This window comes from Ornithorhynchus anatinus, chromosome 5 (assembly GCF_004115215.2).
Source record: "Ornithorhynchus anatinus isolate Pmale09 chromosome 5, mOrnAna1.pri.v4, whole genome shotgun sequence".
NCBI classification, from domain to species: Eukaryota; Metazoa; Chordata; class Mammalia; order Monotremata; family Ornithorhynchidae; genus Ornithorhynchus; species Ornithorhynchus anatinus.
The window spans coordinates 2,004,470-2,031,319 of record NC_041732.1 but is presented as its reverse complement, the minus strand read 5'-3'; the positions used below and the strand labels follow the sequence as shown (position 1 = coordinate 2,031,319).

At 58.9% G+C, this 26,850-nt stretch overlaps 2 protein-coding genes across 4 annotated transcripts; one reads left to right on the top strand and one right to left on the bottom strand.

Annotated features, from left to right (window-relative positions):
- Positions 1-187: 187 nt before the first annotated feature.
- C5H19orf54 (chromosome 5 C19orf54 homolog) lies at positions 188-5,674 on the top strand. 3 transcript variants are annotated; one of them, XM_029065432.2, is made up of 6 exons: positions 188-609; positions 3,464-3,532; positions 4,389-4,513; positions 4,660-4,789; positions 4,872-4,942; positions 5,166-5,674. In XM_029065432.2, the coding sequence occupies exons 1-6, from the start codon at positions 347-349 to the stop codon at positions 5,504-5,506; spliced, it is 999 nt and encodes a 332-aa protein (XP_028921265.1). In that variant the 5' UTR covers positions 188-346; the 3' UTR covers positions 5,507-5,674. The 3 variants fall into 3 exon arrangements, with proteins under 3 accessions (XP_028921265.1, XP_028921266.1, XP_039768178.1); XM_029065433.2 differs by lacking the exon at positions 188-609 and adding an exon at positions 2,653-3,373; XM_039912244.1 differs by lacking the exons at positions 188-609; positions 3,464-3,532 and adding an exon at positions 3,621-3,935.
- Positions 5,576-17,730, bottom strand: ITPKC (inositol-trisphosphate 3-kinase C). Its single transcript, XM_029064995.1, has 9 exons — positions 17,725-17,730; positions 15,664-16,941; positions 12,989-13,093; positions 11,860-11,959; positions 10,368-10,581; positions 10,073-10,277; positions 9,854-9,955; positions 9,213-9,284; positions 5,576-6,942 (listed from the first exon to the last, which is right to left on the bottom strand). Exons 1-9 carry the CDS (start codon positions 17,728-17,730, stop codon positions 6,739-6,741), a joined length of 2,286 nt encoding a protein of 761 aa, XP_028920828.1. The 3' UTR covers positions 5,576-6,738.
- Positions 17,731-26,850: the final 9,120 nt, after the last annotated feature.

Here is a 26,850-nt window from a genome sequence, read left to right as displayed (position 1 = left end):
CCGGTCTTGGCCCCGCCCCCTCCGGCCGGGCCCAATGGCGGCGGAGCCCCGCCGCCCCCCTTCTCCTTTCACCAATCAGAGCGCAGATCGTCCTCCCGCCTCCCGCGACACGTGACTACAGCCCGGGGAGGGGGCCCGGGTCACGTGGTTTAGAAAGGGAGGGCGCCGACGCTAGCGTCACGTGATCGGCAGGCGACCTGGGGACTTGGCAAAGGCGCCGCCATTTTGAGAGCCCGAGGGGTGGGAAGGTGGCTCATGCTCCCCTCCCACCGCCCCACCCTTGACCTTTGACTTCTCCTAACCTTGCCCCCTCAGAGCTTTTGGCGTGCCCATCGTTCCCCCAGGGATGGTGGCCCCTCCTGCCCTCACCTCCCCTTGTCCACTCCCAAGTTCTCAGGTTCCCCCTCCACCGGTCCCGCCCTCAGCCCCCCAGGATGCCCCTCCAGGACCCCCATCCCCTCCTCCTCCTCCTCCACCTGGACCACCAGTTGCCCCCCTGGTCTTCGGGTTGGCGAAGAGCCGGGTCCTGCAGGAGGCCCTGAAGAGGGCGGGCCCGACCCCCGGGGCCCGCGACGACGTCAAGCGGCTCCTCGTCCTCCACAAGGACCGGTAGGGTCCCGCCACCACGCTCCCCGTCCGGCCCAGGGCGAGGGAGGCCGGGCCCGGGGTTTCCGACACATAATAATGTTGGGATTTAAGCGCTTATTATGTGCAGAGCACTGTTCTAAGCGCCGGGGGGGAATACAGGGTCATCAGGTGGCCCCGCGGGAGGCTCGCAGTCCTCATCTCAGTTAACCTCATCTGTAAAATGGGGATGAAGACTGTGAGCCTCCCGTGGGACCACCTGATGACCCTGTATCTCCCCCAGCGCTTAGAACAGTGCTCTGCACAGAGTAAGCTCATAAATACCAACATTATTATTATTATTATTATTATTATTAATCCCCATTTTACAGATGAGATAACTGAGGCCCAGAGAATGTTGGTATTTTTTTAATAATGTAATTTTTTTAAGCGCTTACTATGTGCCGAGCACTGTTCTAAGCGTTGGGGGAGATACAGGGTCATCAGATGGTCCCACGTGAGGCTCGGTCTTCATCCCCATTTTACAGATGAGGGAACTGAGGCCCAGAGAAGTGAAGTGACTGGCCCACAGTCACACAGCTGACCAGTGGCAGAACCGGGATTCGAACCCATGACCTCTGACTGCCAAGCCCGGGATAACTGAAGCGCAAAGAAGTGAAGTGACCCGCCCGAGGTCACAGAGCAGACAAGTGAAGCAGCGTGGCCCAGTGGAAAGAGCCCGGGCTTGGGAGTCAGAGGTCGTGGGTTCTAATCCCGCCTCCGCCACCTGTCAGCTGTGTGACTTTGGCCAAGTCACTTCACTTCTCTGGGCCTCAGTTACCTCATCTGTAAAAATGGGGATCAAACAATGTGAGCCCCGCGTGGGACAAACTGATTACCCTATATCTCCCCCAGCGCTTAGAACAGTGCTCGGCACATAGTAAGCGCTTAACAAATACCATAATTATTATTATTAAGTGGCAGAGGGGGGATTATTCTTTCAATAGTATTTATTGAGCGCTTGGATTAGAACCCAAGTCCTTCTGACTCTCAGTCTTGTGCCCTATCCGCTATGCCCAAGCGATTTTAATGGAGAGCACTGTACTAAGCACTTGTACTAAGAGCTTACCGTCTAGCAGGCGAGAAATCAGTGCGGAACGCGCGCTCTTCTGGATTTTTAAAAGAAAATCAACAGTTCCGCAACTGCATTCCCTCTCTCCTCGTTTACTCACTCCATTCAGTCGTATTTATTGTGCGCTTACTGCGTGCAGAGCGCTATGCCAGGCGCTTGGGAGAATACAACATAACAATAAAAAGACACATTCCCCTCCCGTGACGAGCTTACCGGCGGGCACTGCGTCACCCACCCCTGCCTGCCGGCTCTTTTACCAAGGAGGGGAAGGAGCAAGTTGAGGGGACAGTGAGGGAGGTGATAACAGTAGGAATTAAGTGCTTACACTGTGCCAAGCACTGAATTTAGCGCTGAGATAATCAATGGTATATACGGAGGGCTTACTATGCGCAGAGCACTGTACTAAATGCTTGGAAGAGCACAGTATAAGAGTAGTAGCAGACACATTCCCTGCCCATAGCAAGCTTACTGTCTAGAGGGGAAGACAGACATTACTATAAATAAGTAATTTTAAAGAGATATACAAAAATACTGTGAGGTTGGGGTGAATATCAAACGCCCAAAAGTCACAGATCCAAGCGCATAGGTGACGCAGAAGGGAGACCGAGCTGGGGGGATAAAGGGCTTAATCGGGGAAGGCCTTTTGGAGATGATCTGACCTCTTTTGAAGGTGGAGAGGTCGGGCATAGGTGCATGATAAGGTAAGACACGGTTACTGGCCTACCAGGAGACTAAGTAGGAGGGAAGCTAGGTATAAAATTCCCATTTTACAGCCGAGGAAACCGAGGAACAGAGAAGTGAAATGACTTGCCGTAGGTCACACAGCAGGTAGATGGCAGGGGTGAGTTTAGAACCCAGGTCTTCTGACTCCCGCACCTACGCTCTTTCCATTAGGCCATTCTGGCACGTGGCTCCCAGAAATCTGTCCCTGGATTTGCCAGCCGGGGCACTCTGGTGGCCGGGGCCTCAAACGGACCTGTAGTTTCTTTGCAGGGCATTTAAATCACTTTGGAGGTGGACTTGCCCAAGGTCGCACAGCAGGCCAGCGGCAGATCCAGGTCCTCTTGGCTCCCAGGCCCGTACTCTATCCTCTGCCCCGGGGACGGTACAGAGTCAGGGCAAGGCTGCAGGCACCGGGGAGTAAAGGAAAATAAATCATTTTAATAGGAAATATGAGAAGATGTCCTTTGAAAATGAACAGTAAGGGGTTTTTTTTATTATTTTTGTACAAAGTTAGGACATTCTTGTTATTTGGAGAATGTTCAGTAAAATCCACTGGCCCCAGCAGACAGTATGTCTCCTCCCTCTGGTCTTCCCCCAGCCTGGGAATGAGTCCAGACCTTATGGGTCCCAGATGTTGGGCCCCTGCTGAGCTTCACTGGACGTGACTGACCAGGAAATCTGAAGAAAGGACAGAAACGTACTCCGCCTCTCTAAGAGCACCGCTTGAACTTGGATCGGTTCCCTCTCGGCGCTCGATATCCACCCCACCCTCGGCCCTTAACGAACGTAACCGTAATCGATCTCGATGTCCGTCACCCGCCCTGAGCTCCCTGTGGGCGGGGGACGCGTTCACCACCTCTGTCGGGCCCTCCCAAGCACTCAGTACAGGGCCCTGCACATAGTAAGCGCTCAAAAAACTCCACCGATCGATAGGGGGCTGGACTCTGTGACCCGGTGAGAACCTCGCCCGTTCGAGGATGCCGCTGTACTTCTCGGGAAAGACACGGGAGGAGAGGGCAGAAACCCGACGCTGTTCTGTTTCAGTTTCAGGAGTGACCTGCAGTGGCTTCTCTTCTGTGCAGACCTGCCTTCCCTCATCCAGGAAGGACCCCAGTGAGTTGAGCCTGACTTCCCTTCCTCTCCCGTCCCGCCCTTCTCCTCCCCTCGGGACAGAGGGAAGCCCTCCGGATTGGACGGGCGGCCCAGCCTGAAGCCAGGGCGGCCTGCCAGTTCTGGGTTCAAGCGGGGTCAAAGCAGTGAGCCTCCCTTCCTTCACCCCCAGACACAGAGCAGGAGGGAACAGGCCATCTGAAGAGGAGTGGCGGGCGGGGGGAGGAATCTCAGATTTTATGGGTCTCCAGGTCAGGGCCGGGATTCAGGAGGGAGCAGGGCACCCCCCCGGGAGCCCCCCCATCTGTCCGGGCTCGGCGGGGGGAACTCGTTCCGAGGCTTCCCCGCACGGGGGCTTAGGAGACTGTCTGCGCCTTCGCCGCCCAGGGACTGCACGTGGCAGATGGTGCGTGGGGTGGGGGCGAGGCGGAGGGAACAGTCTGATTCAGGAGCAAAATCTGCTCTCCCTCCCCCAGCCCCTGGGCCCGTAACTGGGTCGGTTCCCCGGGCCTACCCACCCACCCACGGGGGGAAGAAGACTGGGAGCGGAGCCACGGGGAAAGGGAGAGGCAGGCGGGGAACCCTAACTGCAGTGGGAAGAGCAGGCAGTCGCAGCCTGGGCCACCCGCTTGGCCTCCTGGCCAGCTGTGAGGGCCCAGAATAAGTCCCCCAACGGGGGAAGCCCCATCCCAGGGCCCGGCTCCCTCCCCTGCCTCAGGTCCGTCCCTTTTCTGTGTCTGGGATTTGCTCCGCGCTCTGGGCAGCCGGGTTGCAGTCCAGACGTGAGAACATCCGCCCCCGGGACAGAGGAAGGCCGCGGTATCTGCCCTGACCTCGGTCTTTCCTCCCCGACCCCCAGGTGCGGATTGGTGGCCCTGTGGATGGCAGGGTCCTTGCTGACCCCTCACCCCGGCGTGCCTCTGGAGAGGATCGTGGCCACGGCCATGGAGCGGGGCTACACGGCGCAGGGCGAGATGTTCTCAGGTCAGGGGAGGGGAGAGGGGGTGGTGACCGTCAACCGGCCGGCTGCCCCCAGCCCCCGGCTCTGGCCGACGGGGAAGGGTGGGGGTGACCGGTAGGTCTGGCGTCCCGGGATGGCCGCCACCCCACCCCGGTTCCTCCCCTTGCAGCTGCTGACATGGCGAAGCTGGCCCAGGAAGTGTACGGCTGCCGGGCAGAGCTCCTCGTGGGCGGCATGGGTGGGCACAACCGCCAGCGCGTCCTCCGGCACGTCACTGCCGGGCACCCCCTGCTCGTCCCGTGTCCTTGACCGCACCACGAGGGGAGGGGGCGGAGGGAGGGCCGCTTCATTCCGTCAGGAGCCTTAACTTCCACCCTCCAGCTACGATGAGGACTGTAACCACGAGCCCTGCCGGCGGCAGGGGCACAAAGCCCACTGGGCGGTCAGCGCAGGTAGGTCCGGGGGGCATCACCCTGGGCACCTGGACACTCTCCAGCTCCCGGGAAAGCTTGGTGGGTTCGGACTCTGCCCCGATCTCCAACCAGGGCTTCAGGCTCAGGCCGGGAAGGCTGCCAGGGAAGGAGCCCGCTCCACATTTCCCCTCCCAACCCCCAGACTCACCTCCCCTCGCCCCCCCACCCCGTGCCAACCTGCAGCCCCCAACTTCCGCCCCAGGTGTCCTGCTGGGGGTGCAGGGCCCCCTCCCGCCCAACGCCTACCACGAGGACCCAGACCTCGCCGGCCTCTTCCACCCGCGCCACCCGTCGGCCGCCTACCCCGAGGCGCCCGTGGCCGTCCGCCTCCTGGCCAAGCAGGGCAAGAGCTGCCGCTACCAACTGTGGGACTACGAGCAGCTGTGCCAGAGCAACCTGCAGCTCACAGACCTCTCCCCGGCCCGGGCGGCCGACGGCAAGACCTACGTGGTGCCCGCCGGGGGTGTGAGGGCAGGGCTGTGTGGCCGGGTGCTGCTGCTGCGCCCGGGCCCCCCCGCCCCAGGAGACGTCGGGGCCGTGTGAAGTTGGGCCCGGGGGAGTGCAGCTCCACCGCAGCCGGCCCGGGAGGGCAATCGACACAGAGACACGCGGTCCGCCTCACGGGGCTTTTATTGGGGCCGGGGGAGGAAGCCCCGGCGCCCCTTTCCAGTCTCTGTCCGTGTTTATAAATAAGTAAAAAGGTTTGGAATAGAAAAGGCTCCGTGGCTGCTTTGTGCGGGGGCTGGGCCCCGGCCTGCCCCAGGCAGGGAGAGGGAGGGGCGGCATCCCAATCCCACCCCTTTAAGCCGCCAACCCCCCCCCCACCCACTAATAAAAGGCCGTCTCCTCAGCGGCCGGGGACCGAGGAGGTGCGGGCCGGAGCAAGGGAGGGGCTGTCCGGGCTGGGCTCTACCAGGGTTAGGGCCCCAGGTATTCTGGCAGCTTTGGTAACGGCTGGGTTGTGGGGGGCTGGGCCTGGCCCACCCCCCTTCCCTGAGTCAGTTCCCCGGAGCGCCCGGTGAAAAGACAGCTGGGGGCAGTGGCTCACAGGACTCCCCCCGGCACCGCGCCCCTCCCCGGCTCGATCCGGGGGCATCTGCGGAGGGGAGCCTGGCCCCCAAATTGGGGCACAGGGGTGCTTGCGGGACGCCCCCCGAGCGGAAGGAAGAGACTCACAGTGGTGGCACCGGCCCAAGCCCAGTGACTCTCGGAGGGCAAGGCCGGGCCAACGGCAGAGGAGGTGGGCCCTGGCCGTGCCCCCCGCGGGGTCAGGGGAAGCCAGGACTTTGGCCGCTGGCCAGCCGCGAGGGAGCCCGTGCTGAGCCCCTGCCCCTGGACGCGGCACCGGGCCCAGATCTGTCCTGAGGAGGAGGAGGGGGCAGAGGGAGCACCAGGGAAGAGGTGGGCTCCCGGCGGCTCGGCCGTCGTGGTCACGTTCACATCCAGCTGGATATGGAAACGCACAACCCCACCCTGCCGGCAGCCGCTCCGCGCCTGTGCCCCCTCGGGGGATGACGGGAAGGGAGCGCACAGTCCCGTCGCCCGGCTTCCCGCTCCCAGGCCCCCCAATCCCTCAGGGGCAGAGATACCTCGATCCACGCCCCCTCGACCTCCTCTTCACAGAGGGTAGGGTCGAGGCCGGCCCTTCGCCGACGGCGGGGTAGGCCGCGGCCCGCATCCCGGCCAATAAATAAATCTGGAGCGTGAGGGGGAGCGGCTCCTGGGGGCGGGGCGCGTGGGGAGGGGGGCCGCGGGGCGGGGGGACGGACGGGGACTCAGGCCCGAGCCAGCCCCCCCAGGATGCCGATAATGTTGTCCAGTCCCCACAGGTAGCCATCCTCACGGTTCCCCTCAGTCCAGGGCAGACGGTGGCTCAGCGTCTGAGGGGCGGGAAGCGGCACCGTCTTGCCGAAGTCGATCATCCAAACCCTGGCCAGGCCCGTGCGGTCGTGGACGAAGAGCAGCGAGCTGCCGACGACCTGGAGGGGGACGGGACGGTGGGACGGAGTGACGGGACGGCGGCCGGAGCCCGGCCGGGCCGCCGGGCCTCACTGGCTACGAGGGCCGGGGCGCGCCGGACGTCGATCATGGCTTTCGTCTGGCGCGGCGACAGAGATGGGTGCCGGGGGTTCATCCCGTGCCCTCTAAAGGCAGGGTAAACTTAAATTTCAGAGCACCCTCTCTAGACTGTAATCTCGGTGAGGGCAGGGAATGTGACTCCCTCTGCTCCTCCACCTCTCCCTTCCCATCCCCACAGCACTGTACTCGTCCGCTCAACTGTATATATTTTCGTTACCCTATTTATTTTGTTAATGAATTGTACATCGCCTCGATTCTATTTAGTTGCCATTGTTTTTACGAGATGTTCTTCCCCTTGACGCTGTTTACTGCCATTGTTCTCGTCTGTCCGTCTCCCCCGATTAGACTGTAAGCCCGGCAAACGGCAGGGACTGTCTCTATCTGTTGCCGACTTGTTCATCCCAAGCGCTTAGTACAGTGCTCTGCACATAGTAAGCGCTCAATAAATACTATTGAATGAATGAATGAATGACTGTTTATTGTTCTACTGTAGTCTCCCAAGTACAGTGCCCTGCACAGAGTATGCGCTCAATAAATAGGATTGACCGGAGGAGCAGTATGGCCAGGTGGATAGAGGCCGGGCTTGGGAGTCAGAGGACGTGGGTTCTAATCCCGGCTCTGCCACCTGTCTGCTGTGTGACCTTGGGCAAGCCAATTAACTTCTCTGTGCCTCAGTTCCCTCATCTGTAAAATGGAGATTACGACTGGGAGCCCCACGTGGGACAACCTGGTTACCTTGTATCTCCCCCAGCGCTTAGAACAGTGCTTGGCACCTAGTAAGCGCTTAACAAAAACCATCATCCTCATCACCGACTGACCGCACTCTCCCAGGCTGCTTTGCACACAGGAAGCACTTGTTAAATTCCACGGATTGACTGATTGATTGATTGATTGAGAGATGGGTGGGGCAGCACCCTGGGGGCACTGGGCGGATCCAGGAAAGAGACAGGACTAGCGTGGGCTGGGCCACTACATAACAGTGATAATAATAATAATGTTGGTATTTGGTAAGCGTTTACTATGTGCAGAGCACTGTTCTAAGCGCTGGGGTAGATACAGGATAATCAGGTTGTCCCACATGAGGCTCACAGTTAATCCCCATTTTACAGATGAGGGAACTGAGGCACAGAGAAGTGAAGTGACTCGCCCACAGTCACACAGCTGACAAGTGGCAGAGCTGGGATTCGAAGCCATGACCTCTGGGTACTGTACTAAGCTCTAGAGCAGATAGAAGATAATCAGGTCAAACACGGTCCCTTCCCAATTTGGAGACTTACCATCTAATAATAATTGTGGTATTTGTTAAGTGCTTACTATGTGCCAAGCACTGTACTAAGCGCTGGGGAAGATACAAGCGGATTGGGTTGGATACAATCCCTGTCCCACACAGGGCACACAGGCTCAATCCCCATTTTACCGATGAGGTAACTGAGGCCCAGAGAAGTTAAGTGACTTGTCCAAGGTCACCCAGCAGATGACGGTGCTCTAGCCACGACGTCAGGCTGCTTCTCTAATAATAACAATAATGGTATTTGTTAAGCGCTTACTATGTGCCGAGCACTGTTCTAAGCAGTCGTGGGGTCGATACAGGGTAATCAGATTGTCCCACGTGGGGCTCACATTTTTTAATCCCCATTTTTACAGATGAGGTAACTGAGGCCCAGAGAAGTTAAGTGACTTGCCCCAGGTCACACAGCAATTGATGGAGATGGAATTAGAACCCACGACCTCTGACTCCCAAGCCCGGGCTCTTTCCACTAAGCCACGCTAAGTCGGAGGGATCGAGTCCCCGTTTTACAGATGAGGGAACTGAGGCACAGGCAGCCGAACCGACTTGCCCAAGGGCACGGGAGCAGGCAAGCGGCGGCGGAGCTGGGACGGGGACCCAGCTCTAGCTCCCAGGCCCCTGTTCTTTCCATCGGCTCGCGCTGCTTCTCGTCAAAACCTGCATCCCCCGGGGCCGGGGGCTGCACAATCCCCTACTCCCCCCGCGCCACCCCGCCTCCCTCAGGACCCCTGCCCACCGGTTGCGAGATGGGGAAGCCGAAAAGCAGGGCTGGGGGGGGGCTCGGAGACCGGGCGGGAGAGCAACGCAGACCCTCCTCTGAAGGGCAGGATGTGTCGGCCCCGCAAGAGCCGGAGCGGATTTGGGGGTGCGGGGGGCCCTCACCTCATGGGTCTTGAAGAAGTGTGATCTCTCCAAGGCAGCCTGCAGCTCCTTCAGGCACACCAGGTACTTCCTCTGAGGAGAGAGCGGCACAGAAAATCAGAGACAGGGAGGCCACGGGACTCGGGGACCAGCGCTAGCGCCCCCCCTTTCCGACCCCAACCCCCTCCCAGGCCCCCAGGACTGGGTTAAGGTGAGGAGGACCCCTAGACTGTCAATTCATTATAGGCAGGGAACGTGTCTTCTAACTTCATTGTATCATACTCTCCCAAGCGCCTCAAATAATAACAATAATGTTGGCGTTCGTTAAGCGCTTACTATGTGCCAAGCACTGTTCTAAGCGCGGGGGTAGATTCGAGGGAATTAGGTTGTCTCACGTGGGGGGGGGGGGGGGGGGCACGGTCTTTATCCCCATTTTACAGATGAGGTAACTGAGGCCCAGAGAAGGTAAGCGACTTGCCCGGGGTCACGTGCTGACCAGTGGCAGAGGTGGGTTTAGAACCCCTGACCTCCGACTCCCAAGCCCGGGTTCTTTCCACTGAGCCACGCTGCTTCCCGTGCTCCGCACCGAAATAGTGCCCTGCACGTAATCGGCGCTCAATAAAACATCCCGGATTGATCGAGGAGGAAGAGGGAATTCTCACCAGGACGGTCCGGTCCCCGTCGGCAAAATCCTCCAGGACCCTGGTCACCTGCTCCGTCCCCCGAGTCGTTTTAAAATTGGTGTTGCAGGTCCCGTCGGCTTTCTGGGTGGGCGTTGGGGGTGGGAGACGTCAGGAGGCGGCTCTCCCGGCCCCCCCGACCGGAGCAGAGCCCTCCCGCCCGCCCGTCGGCCCGGCCCACCCTCGCTCTGCCCCTCTCACCCTGACGCCCTCGATCCGGAAGCCCAAGGTGGCGGTGGAGCTGAGGGTCTCACGCCACTGCATGTAGCGGGGCTTGGTGACGGCCCCCTGGGCGTGCTCCTGGGCGGTGGGGGCGCCGGGGTCCACGGCCACCATCTTCTCGTACATGTCGCGTCGCAGCCGCGGCTTCTCCCGCGCCTTCTCCAGCTCCTCCTCCAAGTACGTCCTACAGGCGGGGGAGCCGGTCAGGGAGGGGGGGGTCCCCCGGGACCCTCGGCGAGGGGGCCGCCCGAGGGGGAGGGGAGCCGGCGCCCACCTGCTGCCCATCTTGCAGTCCATGATGGAGGGGCCGTCGAAGGCCGCCAGCAGATCCTCCATCTGGTTGAAGACCTCGCCGTCCCGCTCCACCACTCCGTAGTAGGCGGGCACGAAGGGGCGCAAGGCGTCCCCCATCAGCTGCTCCAGGCTCTGCTGCTCCCAGCTACAAAACCGCTTCAGGATGCGCCCCTCCTCCCCCGCCTGGAAGTTCCCTGCGGGTGAAACGGGAGGGTGGCAGAGGGTGATCAATCCATCGCGTTGAGCGCTTATTGGGTACGGGGCACTGTACTAAGCACTCACTATCTGCCAGGCGCTGTACTAAGCGCTGGGGTGGATGCCAGCAAATTGGGTTGGACACAGTTCCTGGCCCACATGGGGCTCACAGTCTCGATCCCCATTTTACAGATGTGCCAACTGAGGCCCAGAGAAGTAAAGAGACTCGCCCGAGGTCACACGGCAGACAAGTGGCGGAGCCGGGATTAGATCCGGTAGAGCCACTCATGTCCATATCTGTCATTTATTTCTGTTTATGTCTGTCTCCCCCTCTAGACTGTAAGCTCATCGCGGGCAGGGAACGCATCTGCTAAATCGTTATGTTTTGCACTGTCCCAAGCGCTTAGTACAGTGCTCTGCACACAGTAAGTGCTCAATAAATATGACTGAATGAGATCTGCCGTTTGACCTCGGGCAAATCACTTAACTCCTCGGGGCCTCGGTTCCCTCAGCTGTAAAATGGGGATTGAGACCGTGAGTCCCACAGTGCTCTGCACACAGTAAGCGCTCGATAAATACGACTGAAAGGAATGAATGACAGGGACTGTGTCCAACCCCATTCGCTGGTATCCACCTCAGCGCTTAGTTCGGGGCCTGGCACATAGTAAGCGCTTAAATACCAGAAGCAGCGTGGCTTCGCGGAAAGAGCACGGGCTCGGGAGTCAGAGGTCATGGGTTCTCATCCCGGCTCCGCCGCTTGTCAGCTGTGTGACTTTGGGCAGTTCACTTCACGTCTCTGGGCCTCAGTTACCTCAGCAGTAAAATGGGGATTAAGGCTGTGAGCCCCACGTGGGACAACCTGATGACTCTGCATCGACCCCAGGGCTTAGAACAGTAAGTGCTTAACGAATACCGTCGTCGCTATCATCATTATTACTGTTATTATTAATGAACCCCGTGATTATCCCTCTCGGGCTCTCCCACCGGCCACCCCTCCGAGTGTCCCTCCTCAGGCCCCTCACATCGAGGGAGACGGGCCAATCCATTTGGAGGAGATGGGGAGGGACGGGACGGTCCTGGGACCCTAAGCTGACCGATCCGATGCGCCAAAGCGCGGGGTGAGGGGGGAAGAAGTGGGTGGCGCCCGCTGATAAACAGACCCACGAAGGGGTAGAGCGCTTTGTATTTTTTCCAGAGTTTGGGGCCGGGACCTTGGAGAGGGGGCCGGGGTGCCCTCCACCCCCATCCCCACCCCCCGTCCCCGCAATTCCTCCTACCCGCATGGCCCGCCAGCTGGATCCAGGGGTAAAGCTTGCGGAAGGACACGACGAAAGGAGACCACTGCACCATGGTCTTCAGCTTCTTCCAAGATTTGTTCTGTCCCAGAGAGGAGGAGAAAGAGGGGGATGGGTTAGAGGAGGAGCACGAGGGCGAGGGGATTTTTTGGGGGGGGTAGGGGGAGGGAGGGGAAAGGCTTGATGGAGCAAGAGGGATCGAGGTCAGACTCTCTGTACCGAGGGCGGGGTGATGAGATGGGAGAAGAGAGCGACGGCGTCCGCGGTGGACAGGCAGAAAGACCAAACACACGTACTCCGACCTGGACTGGGGAAAGGCATGGAAACTGGAGGCCTCTGGCATCAAGTAAGCCCGTCAAACGACAGGGACTGTCTCTATCTGTTGCCGACTTGTTCACTCCAAGCGCTTAGTACAGTGCTCTGCACATAGTAAGCGCTCAATAAATACTATTGAATGAATCCAGGCCGCCCGGTGCCGGCTGGCCGGGAGTCCCTCTCGGGCAGCCCCCGGACCTCACCTCTCCGCCACCCTGGGGTGGGCGCGGTGTCTCCACCTCCCTCAAGCCAGTACTCCTGGCCCTGTTGGTTTGGTTTTGTTGCCTGCCTCCCCGCTTCTAGACTGTTAGACCGTTGTCAGGTAGGGATCGTCTCTGTTGCCGAATTGTACTTTTCAAGCGCTTAAGACAGTGCTCTGCACACGGTAAGCATTCAATAAATACGATGGAACGAATGATAGGCCAACCCCGAGCCCCAGCCAAGCAGCGAGCTTGCGCACCTCCCCTTCGGGAGAGATGGGAGGGGGAAAGCACGGAGGGGCGAGCGGAGGAGGGGGCGATGAAATGGCAGGTCCCGGGACCCTCCCCACCTCCCCGGCTGTCACCGAGAGGTGTCACCCCGCACCCCCGGGCGGGCCCCGCTCCTTGAAACTCGCCCGACTGCATAGCTGTGCGCGGAGCCTGCCCCTACACCCCCAACTCAAGCTAAACCCAGCAAAACCCACAGAGCTTCCGCCGGTCCCCCGGTCTCGGGGGACCCCGGCATCCCCCCTCCCCAGCCTCACTCGGACGCCCCGCCTGCTCCCCACTTCCTCCCCGCCCTCCAAAGCGGGTACCTGCGGGCAGCCGTCACCAGACGACTCCGGGGACAACGGGCCCGGGAAGCCTGGTGGCCCGGATCCCAGCCTGTCTTCGCCTGCTCTTCCTCCCCGGGGTCCGCTCTGCACACAGGGGGCAGGGGGGAAGTGGGTATTGTGCCGGGATGCCTCCCATCGGAGGGTCTGGGGGGGGGTCTCCGGCCTCGCCCCGGGGAGAGGCCACGGGGATGTCCATCTCTGCCCCGGGAGGGTCCCAGGCTGGGCCGAAAGGCTCCTCTGGGTGTGAGCTTGGAAAAGTGGTTCAACCTCTGCGGGCCTGGGCTCCCTCCCTCCCCCACGGGCACTGGATCTGGACTGATTTCCTCTTCCATCAGCTTCCAACCCCTCACCTCTCTACTAGGGGAGAGGGAAGAGGGGCGCCCCAGGCCGGGCACGGTAGGGAGAAGACAGAAAGACACCTGCCCCGTCCCAAGCCTCGACCAGGCCCCAGCCTCCCCGCTCCTGGGGATGCCCGGGGCATCTCACGCCCCCTCCCCAGCCCAGAGGCAGATGGTACTCACACTAGCTTTGGCCCAGCCGTGCCCACCTCCCGGAGCGTGCCCGGCCAGGCGCCCGGCCAGGCACCCGGCTGGCGGCTGAGCTTCCCCTTTCCCTGCGACCGTGGGGCCGAGTGTCACTGCCCAAACCAGAAGGGTTGGGGGGGGGGGGAAGGGGGCAGAGCAGAAAGGGAGGGAGGTGACGTCAGGGGGTTGCTTAGCGACGGGGCTGCCTTGCAAATAATTTTCCATGACACAGCAGGGACAGCGCGCACTCTGTGCGAGAAAGGCAGACGGGGAGAGGCAGGCAGATGGGGAGAGAGGGAGGCACGGGGCCCATGAGAGCAGTGTCCGAGGTGCACGCCTCTCTACTTACGCACCTGTGCGTGTGCCTCTCCCTTTGGGCAGGTAGCGATGCCCCGCCTGGGTGCCCGTGGGTCCGTTGGCCTCTGAAGAGGCCAGCAGCCGGGGTAGGCCGCACCCCCAAAAGGCGAGAGCCACAGCAGCCCACTCTGCCTTGCGGCTGGGGCCGGTGGGGGAGGCCCGCCAGAGCCGGCGCTGGAGGCGTTTCCGCGAACCTCGGGTGGGTCGGGGGCAGGTCAGGCCCCTGGAGGGGCCCCAGCTGCCTACCGGCCCCCTCCAGGCTGGGGCCGGCCACCTGGACTCTAGCCTGCGTCGCCCCTTCCCCGCTCAGCGGACAGGAGCTTCCCGTTCCCCTGGTGGCCTGGGCACCCACCGGTGGTAAGAAGCAGGTTTGTGCTCACCCAGGGCTGGGGAGAGAAGCTGGTGGGGCGGGAGAAGGTGAGAAACTGAGGCCCGGGTCAAGGGTCCTCGGTGGGGCGGGCAAGATGGGGCTAGGGGTGGAAATGCTTTGGCCCCTTCCTCCCTTCACGAGGGGATGAATGCCAGGGGCCCCGCCCCCGGTTTAAAGGGAAACTCACCTCCGTGGGCATATTTTGACTTACGGGACGGCAGGGGCGTGACGACAGTTTTGAGTGTGGAGGTCGGCACGGGGCCGCCTCGGTGCAGCAATGGGATGGGGGTGAGGGAGCCGCAGCCCTCCTCCTTTTGCCGGTCACCCGGGCTTGGGGACCTCGGGACGGTCCCCCCCCCACTCCCCAGGCAGTTGCCTGGGGACGGGGACGGGAGGGGACGACCCCCACGTTAGGGCTCAACGGCAGGGGTGTCCCACGGCCCAGAAGAGCCGGAGGGATCGGGCCCTGGGCTCCCCCCGCCTCTCCCAGGTGAGGGCGGGTCGGGGAAGGAGGGCAGAGTTCCGGACCGGAGGCGATCCCCCTCGCTAGCCCGGAGACCACCTCCGGCTCCACCCCGGAGACCTCCCCCTCCACCCCGGCCTCCCCGAATCTCTCCAAACCAGCTTGACGAGTGGGGCCGCCAGGTCGGCCGGGTCCCGGGGAGGGGCCCGTGAGTCACAGGTGGGGGGTGGGGGAGAAGAGGGAGCACACCCCGAGTTTCGGGAGAGGGAGGGAAGATAGGCCACGGAGCCAGCCGGCCACCTCCCTCACACCTCTCCCACGGGCCTCCGCTCCTTCCCTCCCCCGGCCTAGATGGGAACGTGAACGGTACCTGTCAGGCGCCGACTGTGCGTCCGGCACGGTCCTAAGCGCCGGGGTGGATAGAGACCAGGTAGCCGGAGCCAGGTCCGCGTCCCACCTGGGGCTCACCATCAATCCCCATGTTCCAGATGAGGTCACTGAGGCCCAGAGAAGCGAAGCGACTGGCCCAGGGTCGCCAGGAGCGGGGATTGGAAGCCGGGTCCGGGCTCGGCCTGTGGCCGCTAGGCCCGGCTGCCTCTCGTCTGGCCCGGGGAGGGGTCCCAGCCCGCCTGCTGCCCCTTCCCCCTTCCCCCGGCGCGTACCGGCCCCCCGGGGCTCGGCTGTGTGACCGTGGGCAAGTCACTTCACTTCTCTGGGCCTCAGTTCCCTCATCTGGAAAATGGGGATTAACCGTGAGACTCACGTGGGACGACCCGATTCCCCTGGATCTCCCCCAGCGCTTAGAACAGTGCTCTGCACACAGTAAGCGTTTAACAAATACCAACATTATTACCGAGACCCTAGGGGAGAGGCGAGGGGACCCCCGGGTGGGCTCAGGCCCGGCCTCTCTCCCCCCACCCCGAGGTCCGGGGTCACTTACTCCGGAGCAGTCCTCGGGGTCGCTGGCGGCCCCGACCAGGTCATCCTCGGACTCGTCGAAGGAGGAGGCGGACGAGAAGCCCCCGGCTCCCCCTCCCCCGCCGCCGCCGCCGCCCCCCGACGACCCCGACAGGCGTCGGAGCAGCAGCGACGGGGCGGGCGAGGCCGAGCCGCCCCGGCCGCTGTCCGCGGAGCCCGGAGACGACGTCCAGCCGCCCCCGCCGCCGCCCCCCGGCTCGGGCTCGGGCTCCGGGGTGACGATGAGCCGCGGGATGGGACCCCGGGGGCCGGAGGCCGACAACAGCAGGGACCGGCAGCGCTCCTCCAGCGCCGCCAGCTCCTCCGGGCCCATCAGGGGGCCGGCCCGCTCCCCCGGGGAAAAGGGACCCTCTCCGGGACTGGCCGCCGCCTCCCCCGGGGGGTGCTCCTTTCTGGCCGCCGGCTCCCCCGGGGGGCGGTCATTCTTGTGGTCCGGCTCTCCCGGGGGGTGGTCGTTTCCGTCCACCGGCTCGCCCGGGGGGTGGTCGTCTCTGCCCACCGGCTCCCCCGGGGGGCGGTCACTTTTGGGGTCCGGCTCCCCCGGGGGGTGGTCGTTTCCGTCCACCGGCTCTCCCGGGGGGTGGTCGTTTCTGTCCACCGGCTCCCTCGGGGGGTGGTCCCTTTTGTGGTCCGACTCTCCCGGGGGGTGGTCGTTTCCGTCCACCGGCTCTCCCGGGGGGTGGTGGTTTCCGTCCTCCGGCTCTCCCGGGGGGGGGTCGTTTCTGTCCACCGGCTCCTCCGGAGGGTGGTCGTCTTTGTCCGCCAGGTCTCCCGGGGTGTGGTCGTCTTTGTCCGCCGGCTCCCCCGGGCCGGGGCGGGGGTCTCCTCTGCCCCTCGGCCTGCGGGAGCCGCGTCGGCCCGAGCGGGGGAGGTCCGCGGCCGCTCCCGGTCCCGGTCCGGGCCCAGCAGGCCCGGCCTGAGCCCGAGGGCCTTCTTTGTCCGGCAGCGGCGGGGATGGGGCCCGGGACCGGTCCCGGCCTGGATTCCGGGGAGGGTCCCGGGGTCGGTCCCGGCCCGGATCCCGGGGCCGGCCTTTGAGCAGCGGCTGCTGCCGCCCCCCGCCCCTCGGGCCCTCCAGCTTCATGCCCTCGGGCCGGGGGTGGGGCGGGGGGTCGGGCCGGGGGTCGCACGGGGTCTCCGGCGGCGGCGGCGGCTCCCGGCCGGAGCGGCGTCTCATCCCGGGCGCCTCGCGGCTGGCTCCGGCCCGGGCCCCGCCTCCAGACCCTTTAAACGGCCAGTCCTGCTTCCCGGGAGGAGAAAGAGGAGGAGGAGTCCGGAGTCCCCGGCCCCCGGCCCCCGGCCCCCCGGGGGGAGGGAAGGAAGGGGGAGGGGGCGGGGCCCGGAGGAGGGGAAGGACGGGCCCGGGACGCCTGGGTTCCGGGTTCTCCCAAAGCCCGGAGGGGGCGGGGAAGGGTTAACCGATACCCCAACGAATCCCCGCCCACCGGACCCGCCTGGGATGGGCTGGGGGAAATTCCCTTTCTCCCACGGGCCGGGGCACCCTCCTGCTCCCCCCTTAATAATGTTGGTATCTGTTAAGCGCTTGCTATGTGCCGAGCTCTGTTCTAAGCGCTGGGGGAGACACGGGGGAATCAGGTTGTCCCACGTGGGGCTCACGGTCTTCATCCCCATTTTACGGATGAGGTCACTGAGGCACCGCGCAGTGAAGTGGCTTGCCCCCAGTCACCCAGCTGACAAGTGGCCGATCCGGGCTTCGAACCCATGACCTCTGACTCCAAAGCCCGGGCTCTTTCCCCTGAGCCACGCTGCTTCCCAATGTTGGTATTTGTTAAGCGCTTACTATGTGCAGAGCACTGTTCTAAGCGCTGGGGTGGACACGGGGGAATCAGGTTGTCCCACGTGAGGCTCACAGTCTCCATCCCCATTTTACAGATGAGGGAACGGAGGCCCAGAGAAGTGAAGTGACTCGCCCAAAGTCACCCAGCTGACAAGTGGCGGAGCCGGGATTCGAACCCATGATTTCAGACTCCAAAGCGCATGCTCTTTCCACTGAGCCACGCACCTCCATCGTCGCGGCCACTAAGCGCTTACTTCATTCATTCGATCATATTTATTGAACGCCTGCTGTGTGCAGAGCGCTTGGAAGGCACAACTCGGTAACAGAGACCATCCCTACCCGACAACGGGCTCGCAGTCTGGAAGGTCGGGGGGGACTGTGCCGGGAAGCAGCGTGGCTCAGTGGAAAGAGCCCGGGCTTGGGAGGCGGAGGTCTGGGTTCGAATCCCGGCTCTGCCGCTTGGCAGCCGGGTGACTGTGGGCAAGTCACTTCGCTTCTCTGGGCCTGAGTGACCTCATCTGGAAAATGGGGGTGAAGACTCTGAGCCTCATGGGGGACGATCTGATTACCCTGTATCTACCCCAGTGCTTAGAACATAGTAAGCGCTGAACAAATACCAACATTATTATTAATAATAATAATAGTCGTGGTATTTGTTCAGCGCATACTAGGTGCCAAACACTGTTCTAAGCGCTGGGGTACGTACAAGGTAATCAGGAGAAGCACCATGGCATAGTGGATAGAGTATGGGCCTGGGAGTCAGAAGGTCTGGGGTTCTAATAATAATAGTAATAATAATAATAATGAGAAGTGAAGTGACCTGTCCACAGTCCCCCAGCTGAGAAGTGGCAGAGCCGGGATTTGAATCCATGACTTCTGACTCCCAAGCCCGGGCTCTTTCCACTGAGCCACGTGGCACATAGTTGGTGCTTAGTAAATACCAAAATTATTATTATTATTATTAAGCGCCGGAGTGGAGACAAGCAAATAGGGTTTGACACCATCCCACATGGGACTCGTCTTCTTGGGCCCCTCCCGGGAGAGTCTGGAGAGGTGGTGAGTCATAGTTATTCGTTCAATCGATCATATTTATTGAGCGCTTACTATGTGCGAGACACTCGGGAGAGTACAAAAGAAGAAGAGACACATTCCCTACCTAGAAGGAACTCACAGTCAGGATGGCTGTGTTAGCCAGCTGCGGCCCCCTCCCATTCTCATCGTGAAGGGGTCACCTGGGTGAGGGTCCCCTCCCCCCTCGCTGAGACACAGGGGACACTGAGGTAACCGAGAAGCAGCGTGGGTTAGAGGAAGGAGCATGAGTCACAGGACCTGGGCTTTAATCCCAGTTCTGTGCCACACCTTTGCTGTGTGATCTGGGGCAAGTCACCTCAGTGCGTAGTACAGTGCCTGGCACGTAGTAAGCGCTTAATAAATGCCACTATTCGTATTCACTTCTCTGCGCCTCATTGACCTCATCTGTTAAATGGAGATTCAGATTGGGAGCCCACTGGGCGACAGGAACTGTGTCCATCCCGATTATCTTGTATCCATCCCAGTGCTTAGTAAGAGAAGCAGCGTGGCTCGGTGGAAAAAGCCCGGCCTTGGGAGTCAGAGGTCATGGGTTCGAATTCCGGCTCTGCCACTTGTCAGCTGTGTGACTGTGGGCAAGTCACTTCACTTCTCTGGGCCTCAGTGACCTCATCTGTCAAATGGGGATTAACTGTGAGCCTCACGTGGGACAACCTGATGACCCTGTATCTACCCCAGCGCTTAGAACAGTGCTCTGCACATAGGAAGCGCTTAACAAATACTAACATTATTAGTAGTAGTAGTAGTACAGTGACTGGCACGTAGCGCTTAAATACCCTAAAAAACAAGCAGACTGGGAGCGGGAGAACTGATCAGAAGGACAGTGCCCCAGTTACAGGACTCCAACTAGAGAAGCAGTGTGGCTTAGTGGAAAGAGCACGGGTTTAGGAATCAAAGGTCACGGGTTCTAATCCCAACTTTGCCACTTGTGAGCTGTGTAACTTCGAGTAAGTCACGTCACTTCTCTGGGCCTCGGTTACCTCATCTGTAAAATGGGGATGAAGACTGTGAGCCCCACATAGGACAACCTGATTACCTTGGATCTACCCCAGCACTTAGAACAGTGCTCAGCACACAGTAAGCACCTAACAAATACCATCATTATCGTCAATTGGAGCAGTGGGAGGAGACTGACCTCATTTTCTCTACTCCCTCTCCTTTCTGCATCACCCTTGCTCTTGGATTTCACACCTTTTATTCACCTCATCCTCAGCCCTAAAACCTTTTTAATAATAATAATGGTATTTGTTAAGCGTTATTATGTGCCGATCACTGTTCTAAGCGCTGGGGGAGATCCAAGGTCATCAGGTTGTCCCACGTGGGGCTCACAGTCTTCACCCCCATTTTACAGATGAGGTCACTGAGGCACAGAGAAGTGAAGCGACTTGCCCAAAGTCACACAGTTGACAAGTGGCGGAGTCGGAATTAGAACCCACGACCTCTGACTCCCAAGCCCGGGCTCTTTCCACCGAGCCACGCTGCTTCTGTCTACCCTTTTGTCTAAATGTGAAGTTGATTTTAACGTCTATCTCTCCTAGACTGTAAACTCCTTGTAGACCGGGAATATATTTACCGACTCTGTTATAGTTTACTCTCCCATGCGCTTAGCAAAGTGCTGTGCCCACGGTGAGCACTCAATACATACAACTGACTGATGGGTAGCTCTCAAAGAGCATGGCCTAGTGGAAAGAGCACGGGACTGGAAGTTAGGAGACCTAATAATAATAATGATGGTATTTGTTACGTGGTTACAGTGTGCCAAGCACTGTTCTAAGCTCTGGGGGGGGGGGGGGGGGTCAAAATGAATCAGGTGGGTCTCAATCCCTGTCCCACAAGGGGCTCGTACTCTTCATTTCCATTTTATAGATGAGGGAACTGAGGCCCAGAGAAGTGAAGTGACTATTCCAAGGTCACACAGCAGACATGCAGCAGAGCTGGGATTAGAAACCAGGTCCTTCTGACCTCTAGGCTCCAGCTCTAGACACTAAACCACTCTGCTTCTCTGGGTTCTAATCCTGGTTCCACTACTTTCCAACCGCGTGGCCTTGGCAAACCACTTACTTTCTTGGTGCCTCTATTTCCTCATCTGTAAAATGGGGATTCAATACCTGTGCCTCCTCTCCCTTAGGCAATGAGTCGCATAAGGGACAGAGAGACTGTGGCCAACCTGACTGCATTATTTGATGCAGACTGATGGAGAGGCTTGCCCCTCCTACCTCTCCTCCCTTCTCTCTTTCTACCGCCCACCCGGCACGCTCCGCTCCTCTGCCGCCCACCTCCTCACCGTCCCCCGGTCTCGCCTATCCCGCCGTCGACCCCCGGGCCACGTCCTCCCGCGGTCCCGGAACGCCCTCCCTCCTCACCTCCGACAATCGAATTCTCTTCCCCTCTTCAAATCCCTACTTAAAGCTCACCTCCTCCAAGAGGCCTTCCCAGACTGAGCTCCCCCCTTTTCCCTCTGCTCCCTCTACCCCCCCCTTCACCTCTCCGCAGCTAAGCCCTCTTCTCCCCCCTTTTCCTCTGCTCCTCCTCCTCCCCTGTCCCATCCCCTCAGCACTGTACTCATCCGCTCTACTGTATATATCTTCATCACCCTATTTATTTTGTTTAATGAGATGAATATCACCCTGATTCTATTTATTTGCCATTGTTTTAATGAGATGTTCTTCCCCTTGACTCCATTGCCATTGTTCTTGTCTGCCTGTCTCCCCCGATTAGACTGTAAGCCCGTCAAAGGGCAGGGACTGTCTCTATCTGTTGCCGATTTGTCCATTCCAAGAGCTTAGTACAGTGCTCTGCACATAGTAACCGCTCAATAAATACTATTGAATGAATGAATGAATGATTTCTATCCCAGCGCTTAGGGTATGGTAAGTGTTTGACCAATACCGCAATTACTGCTAGATTGTAAAATCACCATTGTTATTTTTTCGAAGGCAGGGATCCTGTCTCACCTAATCTATTGTACTTTCCAAGTGCTTAGTGGTCTGCACACAGTAAGCGCTCATTAAATACAACTGAATGAATAAATGTGACCGATTGATTGGGAAGAGTTGGGGTTGGGAGAGTTGGCTTCGGGATGCTGCCCTCGTTTTAGGATTTTTTTCCTAGCACGAGCTCAGGCTATGGCCCAGATGGGCCTTCCCCTTCCCTCCCCCTTTTCCTCTCCCTTCTCCCCCACTATAATAATAATAATAACGATAATGGTATTTGTTAAGCACTTACTATGTTCCAAGCACTGTTCTAAGCACTGGGATATATACAACTTAAAGAGGTCAGACACGGTCCCAGTCCCATTTTAGTCCCCATTTTCCAGGGGAGGTACCTGAAGCCCAGAGAATAATAATAATAATGTTGGTATTTGTTAAGCGCTTACTATGTGCAGAGCACTGTTCTAAGCGCTGGGGTAGATAGAGAGTAATCAGGGTGTCCCACGTGAGGCTCACAGTCTTCATCCCCATTTGACAGATGAGGGAACTGAGGCACAGCGAGGCAAAGTGCCTGGCCCAAGGCCACCCAGCAGACATGTGGCAGGGCTGGGATTAGAACCCAGGTCCTTCTGACTCCTAGGCCCGGGCTCTAGCCACTGAACCACACCGTTTCTCGCTACGCTTTGCCGTCTCTCTCGACTCCAGGCTAGGGAGCCAAGGAACCACGCGTTACGCTGTTTATTTTAGCAGTGACCTCTACCACCCTCCCGGTTGGCTCTAGAATCCTAGGCCCTTGGGCCCCGCTTTGCCCCTTGGGTGGGCACACACAGTTCCTTGGCACTGCCTTGCAGCCCTCGGGAAGAGGCTTGGGCAATCACACCTTGCTTCAGCGCCGATGAGTAAGCGTCTCTCCCACTCCACCCACCGCCCCCTGCACCTGCCTCCGACTCAGTCCCTGGCACCGTGCCCTCTCCCAGTTTGGGGCAGGCCCCTCCCCCGTGGCCCAGAATAATAATAATAATAATAATGATGGCATAAGTTAAGCGCTTAGTATGTGCCAAGCACTGTTCTGAGTGCCGGGGTAGCTACAAGGTATCAGGTTGTCCCACGTGGAGTTCACGGTCTTCATCCCCGTTTTACAGATGAGGTAACCGAGGCACAGAGAAGCGAAGTGACTTGCCCAAAGTCACACAGCTGACAAGTGGCAGAGCCGGGATTAAAACCGACGACCTCTGACTCCCAAGCCCCGGCTCTTTCCACTAGGCCACGCTGCTTCTCATCGGGGGATGGGGAGTTGGGGGTCTGGGCCCAACACTGGGGCTAGCTCTTGGGGGCATAAACAGTTGGGAATTGGCAGAAGAAACCTATGGGCCTTAATCCTCACCTCACCTCATTGTCTCCTTTCCCTGCATCACTTCACTTTCCTCCCCCACATCGTGGAAACATCAGACTGTGCAGTTCAGAAACTAAGTCACCTGGAGGGGGGAAGGGGAGGAGAGGGGCTCAGGCGAGACAGTGTTTCGCTGAACCCTGTTCCCAGGAAACTGGCCCCTGCCACATGATTTTCCCAGTGTCACCGCTGTGGTCATTCCCAATCCCAGCTCTGCCGCGTCTGCTGTGTGACCTGGGGCAAGTCGCTTCGTTTCTCTGGGCCTCAGTTACCTCATCTGTAAAATGGGGGTGAAGACTGGGAGCCCCGCACTGGGACAGGGACTGTGTCCAACCTGATTCGCTTGTATCTACCACAGCACTTAGTCCAGTGCCTGGCACATAGTGAGTGCTTAACAAATATCGTGAGGGGGAAAGAGAGAGAAAGAGACAGAGCACACTGGACCAGTCTGGGTATTTACGCTCGACTAAAGTAATATGCACATCAATATACAAATGAACCCCTGAGGCCTTGAAACCGCTAGCTCAGGAGGGCTTCTTGACCCCCAAAATGGAGAGGTTGGATTGGGGGGAGGGCGGGAGCCGGAGCTGGCACCTCCCCCGCCCCCTACCACATCCCTCTGAGTCACCCACTTCCCGGCTCCTTCCCTTGGCCTTGGGCAGTCCTTACTGGCAACTTCTGTGAAGGCAGCTGGTGATGCCTGAGCAGATGCCAACATTGCCTCACTCCTCGTCAGCGCCTGGGCTCAGAACTGGTGGGAGGAAGGAGAGGGGTGGGAGGAGGAGGGAAGGCCCACTCCCTCTTTTTTTTTTTATGGTATTTGTTAAACGCTTACTATGTGCCAGGCACCGTTTTAAACACCGGGATAGATACAAAGAGATCGGGTGAGACCCAGCCCCTGTCCCACACAGTGCTCGCAGTCTTAATCCCCGTTTTATAGACGAGGGGACTGAGGTGCAGAGAAGTGAAGTAATAATAATGATAGTACTCGTTAAGTGCTTACTCTGGGCCAAGCACTGTTCTAAGCACTGGGGTAGATCCAAGTTAATCACTGTCCTGACCCACATGGGGCTCATGTTCTTACTCCCCATTTTATAGATGAGGGAATTGAGACTCAGAGAAATGAAGTGACTTGCCCCCAGCAGGCACGTGGCAGAGCCGGGATTAGAACACAGGTTTGCCGGGTGACTTTGGGCAAGCTACTTTGCTTCTCTGGGCCTCAATTACCTCATCTGTAAAAGGGGGATGAAGACTGTGCGCCCTATGCAGGACAGGGACCGGGTCTAACCCGATTTGCTTGTACCCACCCCAGCGCTTAGTACAGTGCCTCGCATATAGTAAGTGCTGAACAAATGCCGTAACTATTAGGTCCTTCCGACTCCCAGCCCAGGCTCTATCCACTAAGCCACACACCAAGGTCACACAGGAGTCAGGTGGCAGAGTTGGGATTAGAACTCAGATCCTTCTGACTCCCAGGCCTGTGCTCTAGCCTCTATGCGATGCTGCTTCTCCCTTCCCACGGCCCAGGTGCCTCCCTGGATTCCGGCGTGGAGGAGGGTCAGGTGAGCACTTCCAACGGGTCTCTAGTGACGCCAGCCTACAAGCGCATAGTACAGTGCTCTGCACATAATAAGCGCTCAATAAATACTATTGAATGAATGTGTCTGGTGAGCAGGAAGACTCACACCACTCAGCAGCCGGGGCAAGCCCGGACTCCTGCTCCTCCCTTGGGGTCCGTCTCTTTCCCGTCTGGAATGGCTCGAACAAGGTGTTAAGCCAGATCTAATTCTGGAGGATTGGAACGATTGCTGTGTGATCTTGGGCAAGCCACTTCCCTCCCCTTACCTCAGCTACCTCATCTATAAAATTATTATTATTATTATTATTATTATGGTACTCGTTAAGCGCCTAGTATGTGCTAAGCACTGATCTAAGCGCTGGGGTAGATAATACTACTACTAATAATAATGTTGGTATTTGTTAAGCACTTACTATGTTCAGAACACTGTTCTAAGCGCTGGGGTAGACACAAGGGAATCAGGTTGTCCCACGTGGGGCTCACAGTCTTAATCCCCATTTTACAGATGAGGTAACTGAGGCACAGAGAAGTTAAGTGACTTGCCCAAAGTCACACAGCTGACAGGTGGCAGAGCCAGGATTCGAACCCCTGATCTCTGACTCCAAAGCCCATGCTCTTTCCACTGAGCCACGCTGCCTCTCTAATACTCTAATACTAATAATTATGGTATTTGTTAAGCACTTACTGTGTGCCGGGCACTGTACTGGGAGTGCTGGGGTGAATACAAGCACAGTCCCTGCCCCACAGGGGCTCCCAGTCTCGATCCTCATTTTACAGAAGAGGTAACTGAGGCATAGAGAAGTGAAGTGACTTGCCCAAGGTCACATGGCAGACAAGTGGCAGAGCCGGGATTAGAATCCACAACCTTCTGACTCCCAGGTCTGTGCTCTATCCACAATGCCTTGTGTTTCTCTGTACAAGTTAATCACGCTGGACATATTCCCTGTCCCACAGGGGCTCACAGTCTTAATCCCATTTTCCAAATGAGGGAACTGAGGCCCACAGCAGGGAAGTGACTTACCCAAGGTCACGGAGCAGCTGTGAGACGCACATTGGACATGGGCTGTGCCCAGCCTGATTGTCTTGTACCTACCCCAGGGAATAATACAGTGCCTGGCACATAGTATTTAACAAATACTATTAAAAAAATAAAGTGATAATGAGAAGAATCGTGGTCTAGTAAAAAGAGCAAGGAGCTGGGGATTAAAGGACCTGGGTTTTAATCCTGGTTCCACTATGTGTTTACTGTGTGACTTTAGGCAAGCCACTTTACTTCACTGTGCCTCAGTTCGCTCATCTGTAAAACGGGGATTAAGACTGGGAACCCCTGTGGGACAGGGATTGAACCCAACCTGATTAGCATGTATCTACCCCAGTTAGCTACTGCGCCTGTCACATAGTAAGCACTTAACAAATACTATTAAAAAAAAACCACAAACACCCAATGGGGCATGGGCGTACTTGTCTTCCCCCATCCCCTCTTTTCCCTTCTCCCTCTGGCTTTGCCCCCGGAGGGCAACAGGTCTGTGGGATCAGAGGGGGGTGGTTAGAAGGGGAGAGGGCCCAGCCAGCTGGATATGGTCAGCCAAGGGGATCATCCTTAAATCTCCCCTGCTCCTCTCCAGTGACTCTGCTGAGTGCTGACCCTACATATCTGCTCTGTGACCTTGGGCAACTCACTTGACTTCTCTGTGCCGGCCCGATGGTTTCCCTGTGTCAGCCTTCTCTCTGATCTCCCTTCCTCCTCTGTCGCCCCGCTCCAGTCTATTCTTCACTCCGCTGCCCGGCTCATCTTCCTGCAGAAACGCTCTGGGCCTGTCACTCCCCTTCTTAAAAACCTCCAGTGGTTGCCCATCGACCTCCTCACGAAACAAAAACTCCTCACTCTAGGCTTCGAGGCTCTCCGTCACCTTGCCCCTTCCTACCTCTCCTCCCTTCTCTCTTTCCACTGTCTAGCCCGCACGCTCCGCTCCTCTGCCACTCACCTCCTCACCGTCCCCCGTTCTCACCTATCCCGCCGTCGACCCCTGGGGCCACGGTCCTGGAACGCCCTCCCTCCTCACCTCCGCCAAACTAATTCTCTCCCCCTCTTCAAAACCCTACTTAAAGCTCACCTCCTCCAAGAGGCCTTCCCCGACGGAGCTCCTCTTTTCCCTCTGCTCCCTCTACTCCCACCCTTCACCTCTCCACAGCTAAACCCTCTTCTCCCCCCTTTCCCTCTGCTCCTCCCCCTCTCCCGTCCCATCCCCTCAGCACTGTACTCATCCGCTCGACTGTATATATTTTCATTACCCTATTTATTTTGTTAATGAGATGTACATCACCTCGATTCTATTTATTTGCTATTGTTTTAATGAGATGTT